This window comes from Muscardinus avellanarius (assembly GCF_963383645.1).
Source record: "Muscardinus avellanarius genome assembly, chromosome: 4".
NCBI classification, from domain to species: domain Eukaryota; kingdom Metazoa; phylum Chordata; class Mammalia; order Rodentia; family Gliridae; genus Muscardinus; species Muscardinus avellanarius.
In genome coordinates this window covers 95,451,380-95,463,840 of record NC_137789.1, presented here as the reverse complement: position 1 = coordinate 95,463,840, position 12,461 = coordinate 95,451,380, and the positions used below count along the sequence as shown (strand labels likewise).

General features: G+C 55.7%; 1 protein-coding gene across 2 annotated transcripts in view; it reads right to left on the bottom strand.

Moving 5' to 3' along the window:
* ZMIZ1 (zinc finger MIZ-type containing 1) overlaps window positions 1-12,461 on the bottom strand; it is a gene marked incomplete at both ends in the record, with an annotated part of 100,343 nt that overhangs the window by 27,181 nt on the left and 60,701 nt on the right. For both annotated transcript variants that reach the window (XM_080695263.1, XM_080695264.1), the window contains one exon: window positions 2,160-2,304. In XM_080695263.1, the coding sequence (XP_080551389.1) occupies window positions 2,160-2,304 (145 nt within the window). The remainder of the gene's footprint in view (window positions 1-2,159; window positions 2,305-12,461) is intronic.

Sequence of the window (12,461 nt, the reverse complement as noted above, 5' to 3'; positions counted from 1 at the left end):
CCTTCCAGTTCTGCCACTGGAGAGGGGGATACTGTCCAGAAGGCCTGTCATCTTATGGTACTCCTGAGAGGGGCCTCACTCATGGAGCCAATCGGTCAAATATCTGCCCTTAGTGATCTTCTGGCCGACACAGCTCTCTTGACTTGGAAAGGCCACCTAAGGTCTGCAGACTAAACGCCAGACTAGCTTTTAAGCTCCCATACTTCTGGCTTTGTGCTGCCTGTCATTCTGCTGGCTGTCTAGGGGGCTGGACCTCCTGCATGGTGGCATGGAGGGTCCTGGGTACTGGCTAGTGGCTCCTCGTCCCACAGGACTCCCTGGCAGAGCCAATCTGAATTCATTGACTGCCCATGCCTGCTGCCAGCCCAGGTCCTTCCAGGCCAAGACCCCTCATCCTCAGGGAAGCCTGCTGACAGTCAGCCCTTTCCACCTTCCTCCTTCTAACCCATTCTACCTGTCACCTGATCCTAACTCAGCCTTAATCCAGTTCCCAATTTTCCCCAGCATGTCTTCCTTCCTCAGGTGGTTTGATTCATTCCAGGAGCAGAGACACTCATCTCTATTAAATCCTTGGACCAATCTTACACCTGAGCTCAATAGACAAAAAAGACCTGGAAAGGGCTGGCCAGGGTCCAGGTCTGGGGCACTCAGTGACCTGAATGACCATGGTCAAGCAGGTCTGTGGCAGGTCTCCAGTGGGGAGCTACGGGGTTCTGGCCATCATCAGCATCAACTTTAGTGAAATGACTTAGGGGAGAGAAAGTTGGAAAGTACATGATATGTAGGGTGATGAGAGGCAGATGATTGGCTGGACTAGAAACACTGACCCATTGCAAGGGCAACTGCTAAGATGATGTTTGCATGCAGCCACAGCTCTATGGCTGGGCTTCAATGAAGGTGGCCTGTAGCTTTAAGCTAAACCAGGGGCAAGGGTAGAAGGCAAGAGGAGGCAGGTTTGCATCTCTAGAGCAGTAGTTCCCAGCCAAGGTTGATACCCCCACTTCCCAAAATGAGCAAGAATGCTTCTGCTGTTCTAATGCTTGGGGGAGGGGCAAATCACTAGAAGAATCGTGTGGAGTGGTGATCAAGATGCTAAATGCCCTGAGAATTCTGCACCATGAAAAACTGCCCTGGCCAAATACCAAGCCTGCTGAGCAACACTGCTGTGGAAGGGAGGATGCCGTGGCCGTCAGCGGCCAGATGCAGCCCAGCGAGCTGGTGACCCCATGTGGCCATGGGCCTGCCATGGTACACGGTGCTCCTGACCGCGGCAGGGAACCACATGTCAGGGCGATCCTGACCAGTCAGGGACTGGACTTGAGCACCAAGGGCCTTTCTGGTTCTGAGAGTCAACAAGCCTCTAATTTGATTTATAAAGTGTAGCTGGCACCCGAGTTCCCAGCAGGGCCTCATGGTACAGTCGGGTCTGCCTGCAGCGTGCTCTGGGCTGCGGGTCCCTCGGTCAGGCTGGATAATGAGAGTCTCGCTCTGACTGCAAATGCCCCTCCAAGTCATTAGCAGGGACCCGCACAGGGAGGGCAAACAGCATGACAGGCCTGTTGTCCCAGGGTCAGCTTGCAGAGCTGAGAGAGAGCATCCTGCCCAGCAAGGGGCTCTTGAGACAATTAACTGGGGGAATTGTCAGTGCTGACCACGTGCTCTTCTGAGGCTGGCACAGGGCAGAAGGACTAGTTCCTTGGTGCCTCCACCGAGCCCGTCCCTGCCTCTGACCCAGGACTTCTGGATGACTTGGCCAAGCCTCACTTCGCTCCACTGTGATGGGTCTGAACTGGTTCTGTCCCCTCCTGGGTGGGGACCAACCTTCTAATCTTCCTGAGACTCTGTTGCCCCTGGTTTCTGAGTTTGCCCAAGACCCTGTGTAGAAAAGGGGGACGTCCCCAAGTGCAGGACTCTGAACGTTCCACCAGAAACCTAGCATCCAAAAAAAGAATCAGCCCCCACCAAAGGGACAGGCAGTCGGGATAGGAAAACCTAGTGAGCTCAACCTGTTTCTATGGGGGAGAAGTGTCCAACGCAAGGATTTAAAACGTGACGACATCTTGGAAGACAGTGTCTGCAGCACAGGGGCCCCTCTCAGTGCTCACACCCGAGGTGTGTTTCCAAGACCTGGGGCCCCACCCAGGCGCACAGCCACTCACCTGTGTGACAGAGTGGGTTTCATGGAGCTCATGGAGTTGAGGGGGGGCTGCATGGGGAGTTTCCCAGGGGGGTCGCTCTGACGGCTCTTCTGATGTCGCAGTAGCAGCAGGCGGCCGAGCTCCTCACACCAGGAGGACAGCAGGGCTGCAAGGAAGAACAGGATGGTCAGTGGGTGCCCTGTTGTCACGTCCTGCCCCCCTTGGGCTCCCCAGACCCTGCAGCATGGACGCTGGCTCTGCTCCAGAGTCAAGGACTCACTGAGCCTTCTTGGGAGGCCTCAGTGTTCTCAAAGGTAATATGGAACTAAGACCCCTGAAAGGAGTGTTCAGAAGCACCTGTGGCTCAGGGCAGGCTTTAATGGCCATCACGTGGAGAAGTACTGGTCAGGTGAACCAAGGAGAGGCTGATGAAGAAGAGGGCAGAGACGGAGCCAAGGGGAGACTGAGAAGGGGGATTGGCACAGACCTGTCGGGGCACAGCCTGCCACCTCTAGACTTTTAGAGAAGTCCACCCTCTTGTACTTTAAGCAGTTAGCTTCTCCCCATGGTGTGATTAAAAAATCAGAAGGTTTGGACAAAACCCACAGTGTTCTCCGAGTCTGCTGACAAGCCAGGAATGTGTGTAGGCTCTCCCTGAAAGCCCTGCCCAGCACTCACCCTGCCAAGCACACGTGTGCCGCACACATGCCTTCCACTCACACCCAATGCTGGTCCCTGCTTGGCGGGGCACAATGCTCGGGAGGACACAGGATTTCTAGGCAGGGGGCTGAGCTTGTGCTCCTTCCCTGGAAAAATTGGCTGACAGCAGAGAGGGGGCCCTCCTTTCATTCTTCACTGTCCCAATATAGCCACTAGAGGCTACAGGCAATCCTCAAGGTCACTGTGTCTCCGCCATCCTTCCATAGTACACAACGGAGCCAACTGGAGAGAAGTTGGGGAGTCTGGGTCTGTCACATCTCACTTGGTGACTCTAAGATGCTTACAGACCCCCTCTTCCAGCCTTGGTTTTCTTGAAGATAAAGAGGAGTAATGACCTGCTCCCCACCCCCAGCTGCAGGGAAGGGCAGATTCCTGCTGAGGACTTCAGCACACTGGACATCATGAGGGTCTGGAAGCAGCTGATCTCTCAGAGGCCTTTGCTTGGCTATATGCTAAACCTATTCCTTGCTGCAAGGGTGCCACACCAGAACACCCTATGACATCCCCCCGTATCGTTCACCCCCATCTGCCTGTCGCATACAATCCAGGACATCCCTGTTAACGTTCCTGCCCTAAAGATGAGAGGCACGACAGGTGAAGTCTAGCTCATTGCACCCATAGCCAGTGAGTTTCCCACCGGCAGAAACCCTTTGGAGGCCAAACCGCAAGTGGCCAGTCTCCCAGCTCCAAAGAACCCTGGAGTCACCCCCTTCCATGCTCAGCTGGCACTGGCAGGAGATGCCGAAACGCACAATGACTGGACAGGCGGAGCACTTCCAGCCTCAGAACACTCAACACTCCTGGACAGAGTGGCTCCCCAGCCTGAAGCCACACAGCGGGCTCTCCAGGTCCACCAAGTACATTTTCTTGGCTTGTATGGTACACAAGATGCTTGGCCAGGGAGATAAGTGGGGCTGCAATCCCAGGAGGGGACCCACTTACCCCCAGGGGTGGGCAGTGGATGGGCTGAGTCTTACGTGTGCCCTGACCCTCTCTGTAGGGTCATCTCGCTGCTACTCAAACAGCAGGCAGGAAGGTGTGAGAGAGGAGAGGTCCCCCCACCCTGGCGTGTGTCTGCCCAGGCACTGACAAAGCCTCCTCCAGCCAGTGCCTGGTGCACATCTGCCACTGCTGGAGGGGAACTGGCCTGTTTGCATTTCTAGATCGCTCCATTCTGCTCTCGGGTCTCCAGTTGCTGCTTGTGTGGGGGCACCAGACATCTGGAAAGACTCATCTGCACACCAGGCACGAGGCCCGCCTGATCACAGCAGCAGGAGTGTGCGGCTACCGGCACAAAGGACCTGCAGACAGTGCTGCCTGCCCTGCCTGCCCTTGCCCCTCCTGGGTGCTGCCACGCTGGGACTGTGGGAATGCAGGCTCTCCTCCAAAGTCACAGCCGCCCCATGCTTGGTCAAGGGCATCCCTGCCTTCCTACCCCAGGGGAGTGGTTTTCTGCAGAGGGAACAAAGCAGGCTGACTTGGTGGCAGGGCCTGGCATGCTGCAGGCAGGCCTGATGTGTACACTAGGCAGCCACGAGGTCACAGGCCTGGAGAGGAAAAGAGGGGCAGCAAGGAGGCGCTGGCCCTGCAGGCAGCCCCAGGGCTGCACCTCCTGCTTGGTGGATGCAGCTTGTGTTCTCATGACTGTGGAAACCCAAAGGAGCTGCTGGAGGCAAATGCCAGTTGATGATGACACAGGGCAATCTGCAGCCAAAGAAAGGGTCTGTGCCTGGTCAGAGAACCAGGCAAGTGGCAGTTACACAAGGGCACAGTGACACAGCCCAGGCAGGGGCTGGGTACACCTGGACCGCGGTCATATACACGTCTGCTCTGGCTGGACAGGGCTGGCTGGGTACACCTGGACCGCGGTCATATACACGTCTGCTCTGGTTGGACAGGGCTGGCCTGCACACTTGCTTGACCTGCCTTTGCCCAGTGTCCTGCTGGGTGGAGCACCGTGGTGTGCCTGGCAGCAGGAAGACAGTTTCAGTCAAACCCTGGCCCCTCCTGCTGCTCAGGCAGCCAGTGCAGCACCGCTGGTCCTGAGAATCCAACTCGCGAGGTAACAGGGATGGCTCCAAAGGCCCCCATTTCACATGAAAGCAGCAGACAGGGTCCCATGTTTCCTCCCCTTTACAAAGGGCAACTTGCTTGATAGCAAGTGCGTGATTGTACGTGATATCCTCTCCCATCAAGACGATGGCCTCCCACCTGGCTCCGGGGCCAGAAATATGCACACCACCTGCAGAGCTGGCAACTGGTGCCATTCTAACCCAAGGCCACTCTCTACGGAGAGCACTTCTAAGGCGAGAATCAGAGCCTTTGGTCCTTCAGAAACTGGGAAGCGCAAGTGCTACTGGAAACAGGTGAGCCACAGGGGTTAGGGCCTGTGACAAGTCCTGGCCCTTCTGAGAGGAGGAATCGGGGGCACATCCAGCTGCAAACTGGTCTTTTCTGTGCAGGACAGTGCCACAGAGACAAGAGGTGTCCTCTTATTCCTGGGGCTCCTTTGCCCTGAGGGTTCCAGGCCCATCTCTCTACAGCTCCCCACAAGCTAGCCACACAAGATGCCAGGACATATCACACCTCTTGGCTTCTGCCTAGGAAACGCTTCATTGCTTTTCTTTATAGAACTTGTATCTCATCAAGGCTCATCTCTGATTGTGCCTCCTCCAAGAAGCCTTTCTAGGACCTCCTGAGATGTTGATGCAGCCTATACCATGCCCCGGAAAGAGTGTGATGGTGGCGAGCAGGCTATGGGGCCCTGGAGCCCCACAGACACAGCTTCAGCCATGTTCTGACACTTTCTAGCAGCGAGATGTCACCCTGGCTGTGTCCCCACTTGGAGCCCACATCCCACCTGTAAAATGGGCTGCGCTCTCCAGGGTGGATGTAAAGTCTAAATTCACATCGTAATCAATGCCTGAGAGTATGCAAGAAGGATCCAGAGGGGCCAAAGACTGCACCCTGGCAGCCATGGAAAATCTGCAGCATAGAACAGAGAGAGGCTGGTGAGGCCCACTGGACCAGCTCAGGAGACCTAAGCCCGATCAGCCCCAGCTACCGTGCAGCCTTCAGTGGGTCCTGTGCCTCGCTTTCCTCATCTCACAGGGTAATTTTATGGATGAACTGAGTCACTGCTCTGTGGCACGGAATCAGGGCAATCAGGCTTGCAGTCAGTGCTACCCACAGGCTCCCTACAGTGATGCTTAGTGTTACTGCCCTTGGTTGGTAAAGGAGTAACAGAGAGGAGGGTGATGGGGTCTCTGCAGCTCTGTCCACTCTGATCCCACAGCAGAGGGGGAAGACAAGGGTTCTGGGTAGGCCTGAAGCTCTAGAGAGAAGTGCAAAAGGCACATGAGGATAATCCCCAGCCTCTGAGCTGTCAAGTGGCAGAGTGTGGACATCAAGTATCTTCCTCTAAGATATGGAATAAAACCCAATTCTCTAGCCTGAGGCAGCCGTGCCTCTTGTTCAGCCAGTAGATGGGATCTTGAGCCCCAGAAGGAAGATATATCTGCTTCCCAGGGTCCCCAGGGATGTGTCTACGTGTCTTTGTACCAGCTACAGCCAAGGCTGCTACGGATAAGGTGGCAGGCACACTGGCCTTCAGCCTGGAGGCTGCTCATGTGCTGTGGGAATGAAAATGAAGAACACAGGGACGGAGGGCCAGAAGCAGCCCAGGAACCAGGTCTGAGGAGGGCGTGGAGGAGAGCCAAGTTCTGCTCCCAAGTATTCCCAGAAATGTCCCTTGCAGTCAGGAGTCAGCACAAGGCTCTTTAGAGAAAAGAAAAAGGGAACAGAAGGAAGGTGGAGTTGGGGCTGGGTGGAGAACCCTGGCTTACCCTGGGGGCAGCGGCAGGTCCCATTTTTGCCTCTGTATCTTGCTTCCCAGCTGACTAGGGAGGAGGCAGAAGGCAGATGCTGCTTGGCTCTGGTTTGGGAATGGTCTGGATGCCAGGGAGGGAGGGAGCAGCGCTGCCAGCCTTTGTTAGCAGACACCAATGGGGTTGGATGGAGGGAGGCGCAGGCTGGTTCTGAGCATTGAAGGGCGCAGACAGGCTTGGTCGGGAACACAGCAAAAGCTTCCCCTCACCAGCTGGGCTTGGGCTTGTAAAGGATCAAGAAACCAGAGGAGGCCACAGTGGCCACAAGGAAAGACGTGCTCCCAGTGGAGCCCCGCAGGGGAGGTCTGCACAGTGGGGCCTGGAATACTCACTGCCTTGGAAAACCTGGGATGAGGGAGGGCTGGGAGCAGGGAGGCAGCCAGCCTGGGAGAGATGAAAGGCCGTCTTGAGAAGGGTAAAGTGCTCCGGATGGAAGGCAGAGCAGGAGCTCTAACCAACCCTCTGCAGCCTGGGGAAACACCCGCAATATGAAACAAAGGCATGTTGAATATCAAAGCGCACGTGAGTAGTGAAAGGCTGCCTGAGAGCAGAGTGTGTGTGTGTGTGTGTGTGTGTGTGTGTGTGTGTGTGTGTGGCTTCTGAGACCTAGGAGGGCAGGACTCAGAGGTCAGAAAGAGACCTGTGAGGAGCAGAGAGGACTCATCCTCAGGCCAGGCTCTGGGGAAGGAGAGGGGGCCAGGAAAAGTGGGGAGAGTAAGGCAGAAGAGACCCTGGGCAGATGCAATGGGGTTCACCATTCCAATAAATATGCTAATGAGGCATTTCAGATGCTTAACAAGGACTGTGTGGCTCTGATGTGGGAAGGGCTTTCAGGAAGTCCTGATCCCAGGCAGGGAGTCTGCCTCCAGGAGCTGGGAGGCCTTGTCAGGTGAGTTAGGGACAGGGGAACTGGGTCCCTTCCTCACTCCCTCCCCTCCTTCCAGGATACTCACTGGAATCCCAGCTCACCTCTAGCCACTTCCAGAGGAAGGCCTGTGGCACTCACTGGTCACCCACACTGACACCTGTGCAACCTGTCCCCTTCACTCCTTGCTTATCCCAGTCCAGCCACACTCAGCATCCTTGAAGGTTCTCCCTGAATTAGGACAGGAGCATCCTGTCATCTGTCTTGGTGGCCAGATCTGCCTCCCGCCACCCCCTCCACGGGGCAGTCAGAACAATTGTTCTACCCATGCATTCTGTTCGCCTCTGGTGGATGGAAGATGATCAATGAAGACGGACTAGAGTTGTGAGCCAGGCTAGCTGGTGAAGGTGCAGGCTCCAGGGTGCAAGCACGAGCCCTCGAGGAACCCTACAGGGCTTAAGGGACTCACTTCTGCAACCCCAGCCCCGGCACGGTGCTTAGCTCGTGCTGTGTGGCCAACACATGACTACCAGGTTGCTATGAGTCACAGACAGAAATAACTTGGGATGCAGAGAGGATGGGAGAGCCAGTCACCGAGCCCAGGCGGGAGACCCAGATGCTGGGAGCAAACCCACCAGCAGCCCATCATTCTGGGGTTGGTAGGAACAGCTTCAGAGCCAAGAGTCCTGAATGGAATCCTGTGAGGATGTATCCAGCACTGTCACCAAATAAAACCTACAACTGAGTGAAGTGGCACCTGTCCATGGCATGTACAGCCATGCTGGTAATGAGGACCAAAGGTAAGCGATTGACAAAGATGACAGGTGGCCTAACCAGGGGGCAGCCACCACCCTGGCTTTTCTGTGCCCATGGGTTGGTGCTGCTCATGTTAACTGGTTCCAGTGTCAGGGCCAAGCTCCTCCACCATTCCCGACCGTTCTCTTTCATCTCCCATACACAGGGTTCTGCAGCCACTGCTGAGGAAGGCTTGGCGTGAGAGGAGGGACAATGGGGTCTCCTGCCTGTCCCCAGGCCAACAGCACCAGAGCCCAAACCTGTACACAGAAAAGTGGTGGGGGCCAGGGTAAGTATGGGACATGCGGTCTGAGATGACCCAGGCCTCGCCTCTGCACCCTGTTTATAAAATGGGGAGACAGTAGCAGGATCCTCTGCTGCTCATAGGCCTGAAATGAGGAGCCCCGAGAAAAAGTATAGGCTGAGCTTGTAACACACACACAAAGAATGGCAAATTTGGGCCAAGGCCCAAGGAAGCTGGAAAATGCTATCTCCTGCCTCAGGCTCTGGAGCTCGGCCGCCCGGGCTCACACCTCAGCTAGCCACGCAGTAGCTGTGTGATCTTGGGTATGTTCCTTAAGCTCCCTGGGCTTTGCTCTTTCCTTCTGTAAAATGGGATTATTACTTCTTTTTCTGAGTTATCAGGATTAAATAAGCCCCCACACAAAATGCAGGTGCCAATAGCTGGCACACAGAAAGCACTCTATAAGAATACACTGTAAACTGGGCACCGTGGCCTGTAACCTCAGTACCTGGGAAGTGGAATGCCCTGGCTTCAATCCCTAGCACACACAAATGAATACACTGAAATGGAAGACGGGCCCCTGTCCCTATCAGCTTTACCTTTTACCTGATTCTCAGGACTGTACAAATGCTTATAAATACTCAAAAGAGCCAGCTTGGTGCTGCCTTCTTTGTGCTGGGGGTTCCCTGGGGCAAAGCCTAGTGCTTTCTCTGCCAGACACTCTACATGGTGGACTCTAGGCTTCGCAGTCCCTATGGCTCAGGTGAGCGACACAGGGACTGGAGGGGCTTTGCAGCTGCCCTCTCTGCATGAGCCCACGCAGGGCCTCAAATGTCAGCTCCTGTCCTAGCCTGTGTCCTGCAGGAGGTGGAAGAGGCATGGGAGTCAGGCTTCCGAGTGGTCTGACCTGTCAGGAACAGAACTATCCAGGAACTGTGGCTCAGACTGGGCTGGGGCTCTCTGCTGGAACCTCACCCCACCCTGCAGGGTGTCCTTATCCTCCACCCAGGAGGAAATAGTACAGGAAGCAGATGGGCCTCAGGCTGGGGCAGTGAAGGGCAGGCCCGGGGCCAGTGTGTGCGCCTGCCTGGGATGAGCATTCGGTGCCTGCTTGCTGGACTCTGGGTGGTGATAAACCACGAGAGCACACAGTACTACTGCCAGTGTCCCCGCCTCTCCACACCTGCTGCTTTACTCAGCCGAGGATGATTGCTCTGCTTGTGCTTTTAAGAATGGGAAAATTGAGTCCCAAGTGGGGGTGATCAAACACAATCACTCACAGGACAGTGGCCCCAGGCATGCCTGAGAGCAGGTTAGTCCCTGGGGGATGGCTTGCACCATCCTAGCCTTTTTCCAAGTCTGCCTCCACTTCCTGTGTGACTAGGGGCAACTTCTCCAGTCTGGACTCCACATGAGGCATGGGCGGCGCTCTGCTCTCTCAGCAGGACCTCAGCCTGGCAGGGCACACCCTCCGCAGCCTGTAGGTGTGCTGTGGGCCAGCTGTCCGTCTGCAGGGCCTATGTCTCCCAGAGGAGTGTGAGCTGAGACAGAAGACCCTGCAGACCCCGGCCTGCCTGCGTGTCTGTTGACTGAGGCCTGGAGCCTGCGGGTCAGGACTTGCCTTGGACCCAGGAAATGTCATTTCTGGGCAGCCATGAGTTGAACTTTGGTAGCTCTGACAGCTGACCCTGTAACCTAAAGCCAGTGTGGGTGTCTTGGGGTGGGGGGATCTTACCATCCTGCAGAGAGGCAAGGCTGTTGCTGCTCGATCACCATCAGCCATACCTGTCCTGAGATTCAACTGCTACTGGTTTTTCTAGATCATTCCCACACTCTGCTCTCTGCTCTGTCATCTCCAGCAGTGTGTAGGTGAGAGGGGGCCTAACTAGGAACAACACTCTGGTGGCCCTTTGGCTGCTGGTAACCTTGAGGCCTCTGCCTGTTCTGGCCCCACATGCAAGGAACTGGCCTGGAATGTGGCCTGACATTCGTAGTTCTTCCTGCTCAGCCAGGCTGGGCAGGTCCAGCCGGTCAGGAGAGGGCCTCAGGCTCCCCCCCCCCGCCCAGCATTCCTGCCTGCTCCTGCTCTCTCCAAGGCCTCCTGGGCTGGAAGGAGTTGGAGTCTCAAGGCCTAGACTGGGAACCAAACTCTGGAGGTCCTCAGAGCCTCCAGGGCCAATTCCCAAACTGGTTTGGCTGTCCCTCACCCAGAGGGAGATGCCAGGTTGAGCCTCTCTGTGGGCTTCAGGAAAGCCCCAGCCAGAAACATCCCCCACTTATCTCACACTCCCAGTAGGGTTTGTCCAGATAACCCAGGTTCAATTGCAAAGACTCCCCGGTGTTAGGTCAAGAACACGTTCACTAGAAAGAGCAAGCCTCTTTGTTTTGGGGGGGGGGTTCCACCTCTGCAAAGTGCCCCAAAGTGTTGCCGGCCTGAGGACAGGCCTGGGCTAGGCACAGATCAACACAGGGCTGTTAGAGACAACAGCTGGCAGGAAGCCGCCACTGAGGCCTGCACGCTACGAGGGCCTGGATCACCCTTTCCTCACTTCCCAGACCCTCAAAAGCCTGCTGGTGGCAGAGATGGTCACAGCTCCCATCCTGGAGAAGTGAGGTGCCTCGAAACAGGGCACACCTAAGTGTGTGGCAGGCCAGGACCAGGGCTGGCTGTTGTCATCTTACTCCAAAGACAGAGTGGGGTAAAGATGGGGAGTTGCAGACCACCTCAGTAGGAACTTAGGTATCATCAATAACAAATCAGCAATGCTGGACAAGGGCCTGAGCCTCCCTCTACTACAGACTGAAGCTAGGCTCCTGTGTACTTGCCCGCCACATTCTGGAAGGACATGAGCTCCAAGGGGACAGATCTCCTTGGCACCCAAGGATGCCCCAATGTCCATGGGGCGCTGAGAGCCACAAGTACCCTCCCTCCAGCTCCCCAAGGGGCACTCAGCAGGCAAGCAGGGCGCAGAGGCCAGGGAGACTGTGAGGCAATGAGGTCAGCTTGCTCAGAGGAGTGAGGACTGTCCTCAAGCTGGCATGGGGTCAACACTCAGTGCCAGTGTGTCTACCAAGTGCAAAACAGCCATGCCCGGTGTTTCCCACCAGGGCCCACAGCCCTGCAACCCCAGGTACCCCGGAGCTGCACGCAGGCCTCATTCTAGTAGGAGCTACCTGCGGGCCTGTTTTCCAAGCTGCATGTTCAGACTTTCCTCTGGGCTAAACACCACTGCCCGTTGCTGGCTCTCCAGGAGATGGAGGGCTAAGGAGGGGTTATGGGAATCAGTTTCTTCCCTGTGTAATTTACTTTCTGAGGCTTCTCAGCTGGATGTATGCTGTCTTACTGTGTCTTCCTGCCAGCATAAAAAGGAAAGGTTGGAAGGAGGCGAGGCCCTTCCTAGGCCCTTACTAAACCCGGGCTCTCAGCTTCACAGCCCTCTGGACTTTGTGGATGATAATAAACCATGAGTCAGGGCTTGCTATGCATTCCCTCAATTTGATCTGGGCCCCATGTCCAATCCCAGGTCTTTTGCTCTTCCCTAGAGAGCCAGTGACCAGTGACAGTCCCCAAACTCAAATGGTTTCATTCCACCCATGAAACCTGGGATCCGGGTGCTGAAACAAAGCCTTGGGAAGCTGCTGATCCCAGGGCATCTTTGATTCATTCTCTCTCTCTCTCTCTCTCTCTCTCTCTCTCTCTCTCCTCTCTCTCTCTCTTTTTGGTGGTACTGGGGTTCCTGGAAGCCCTTTTTACCTCCGGGCTACACTCCCAGACCTATTTTATATTTTTTATTTATTTGGAAACAGGGTCT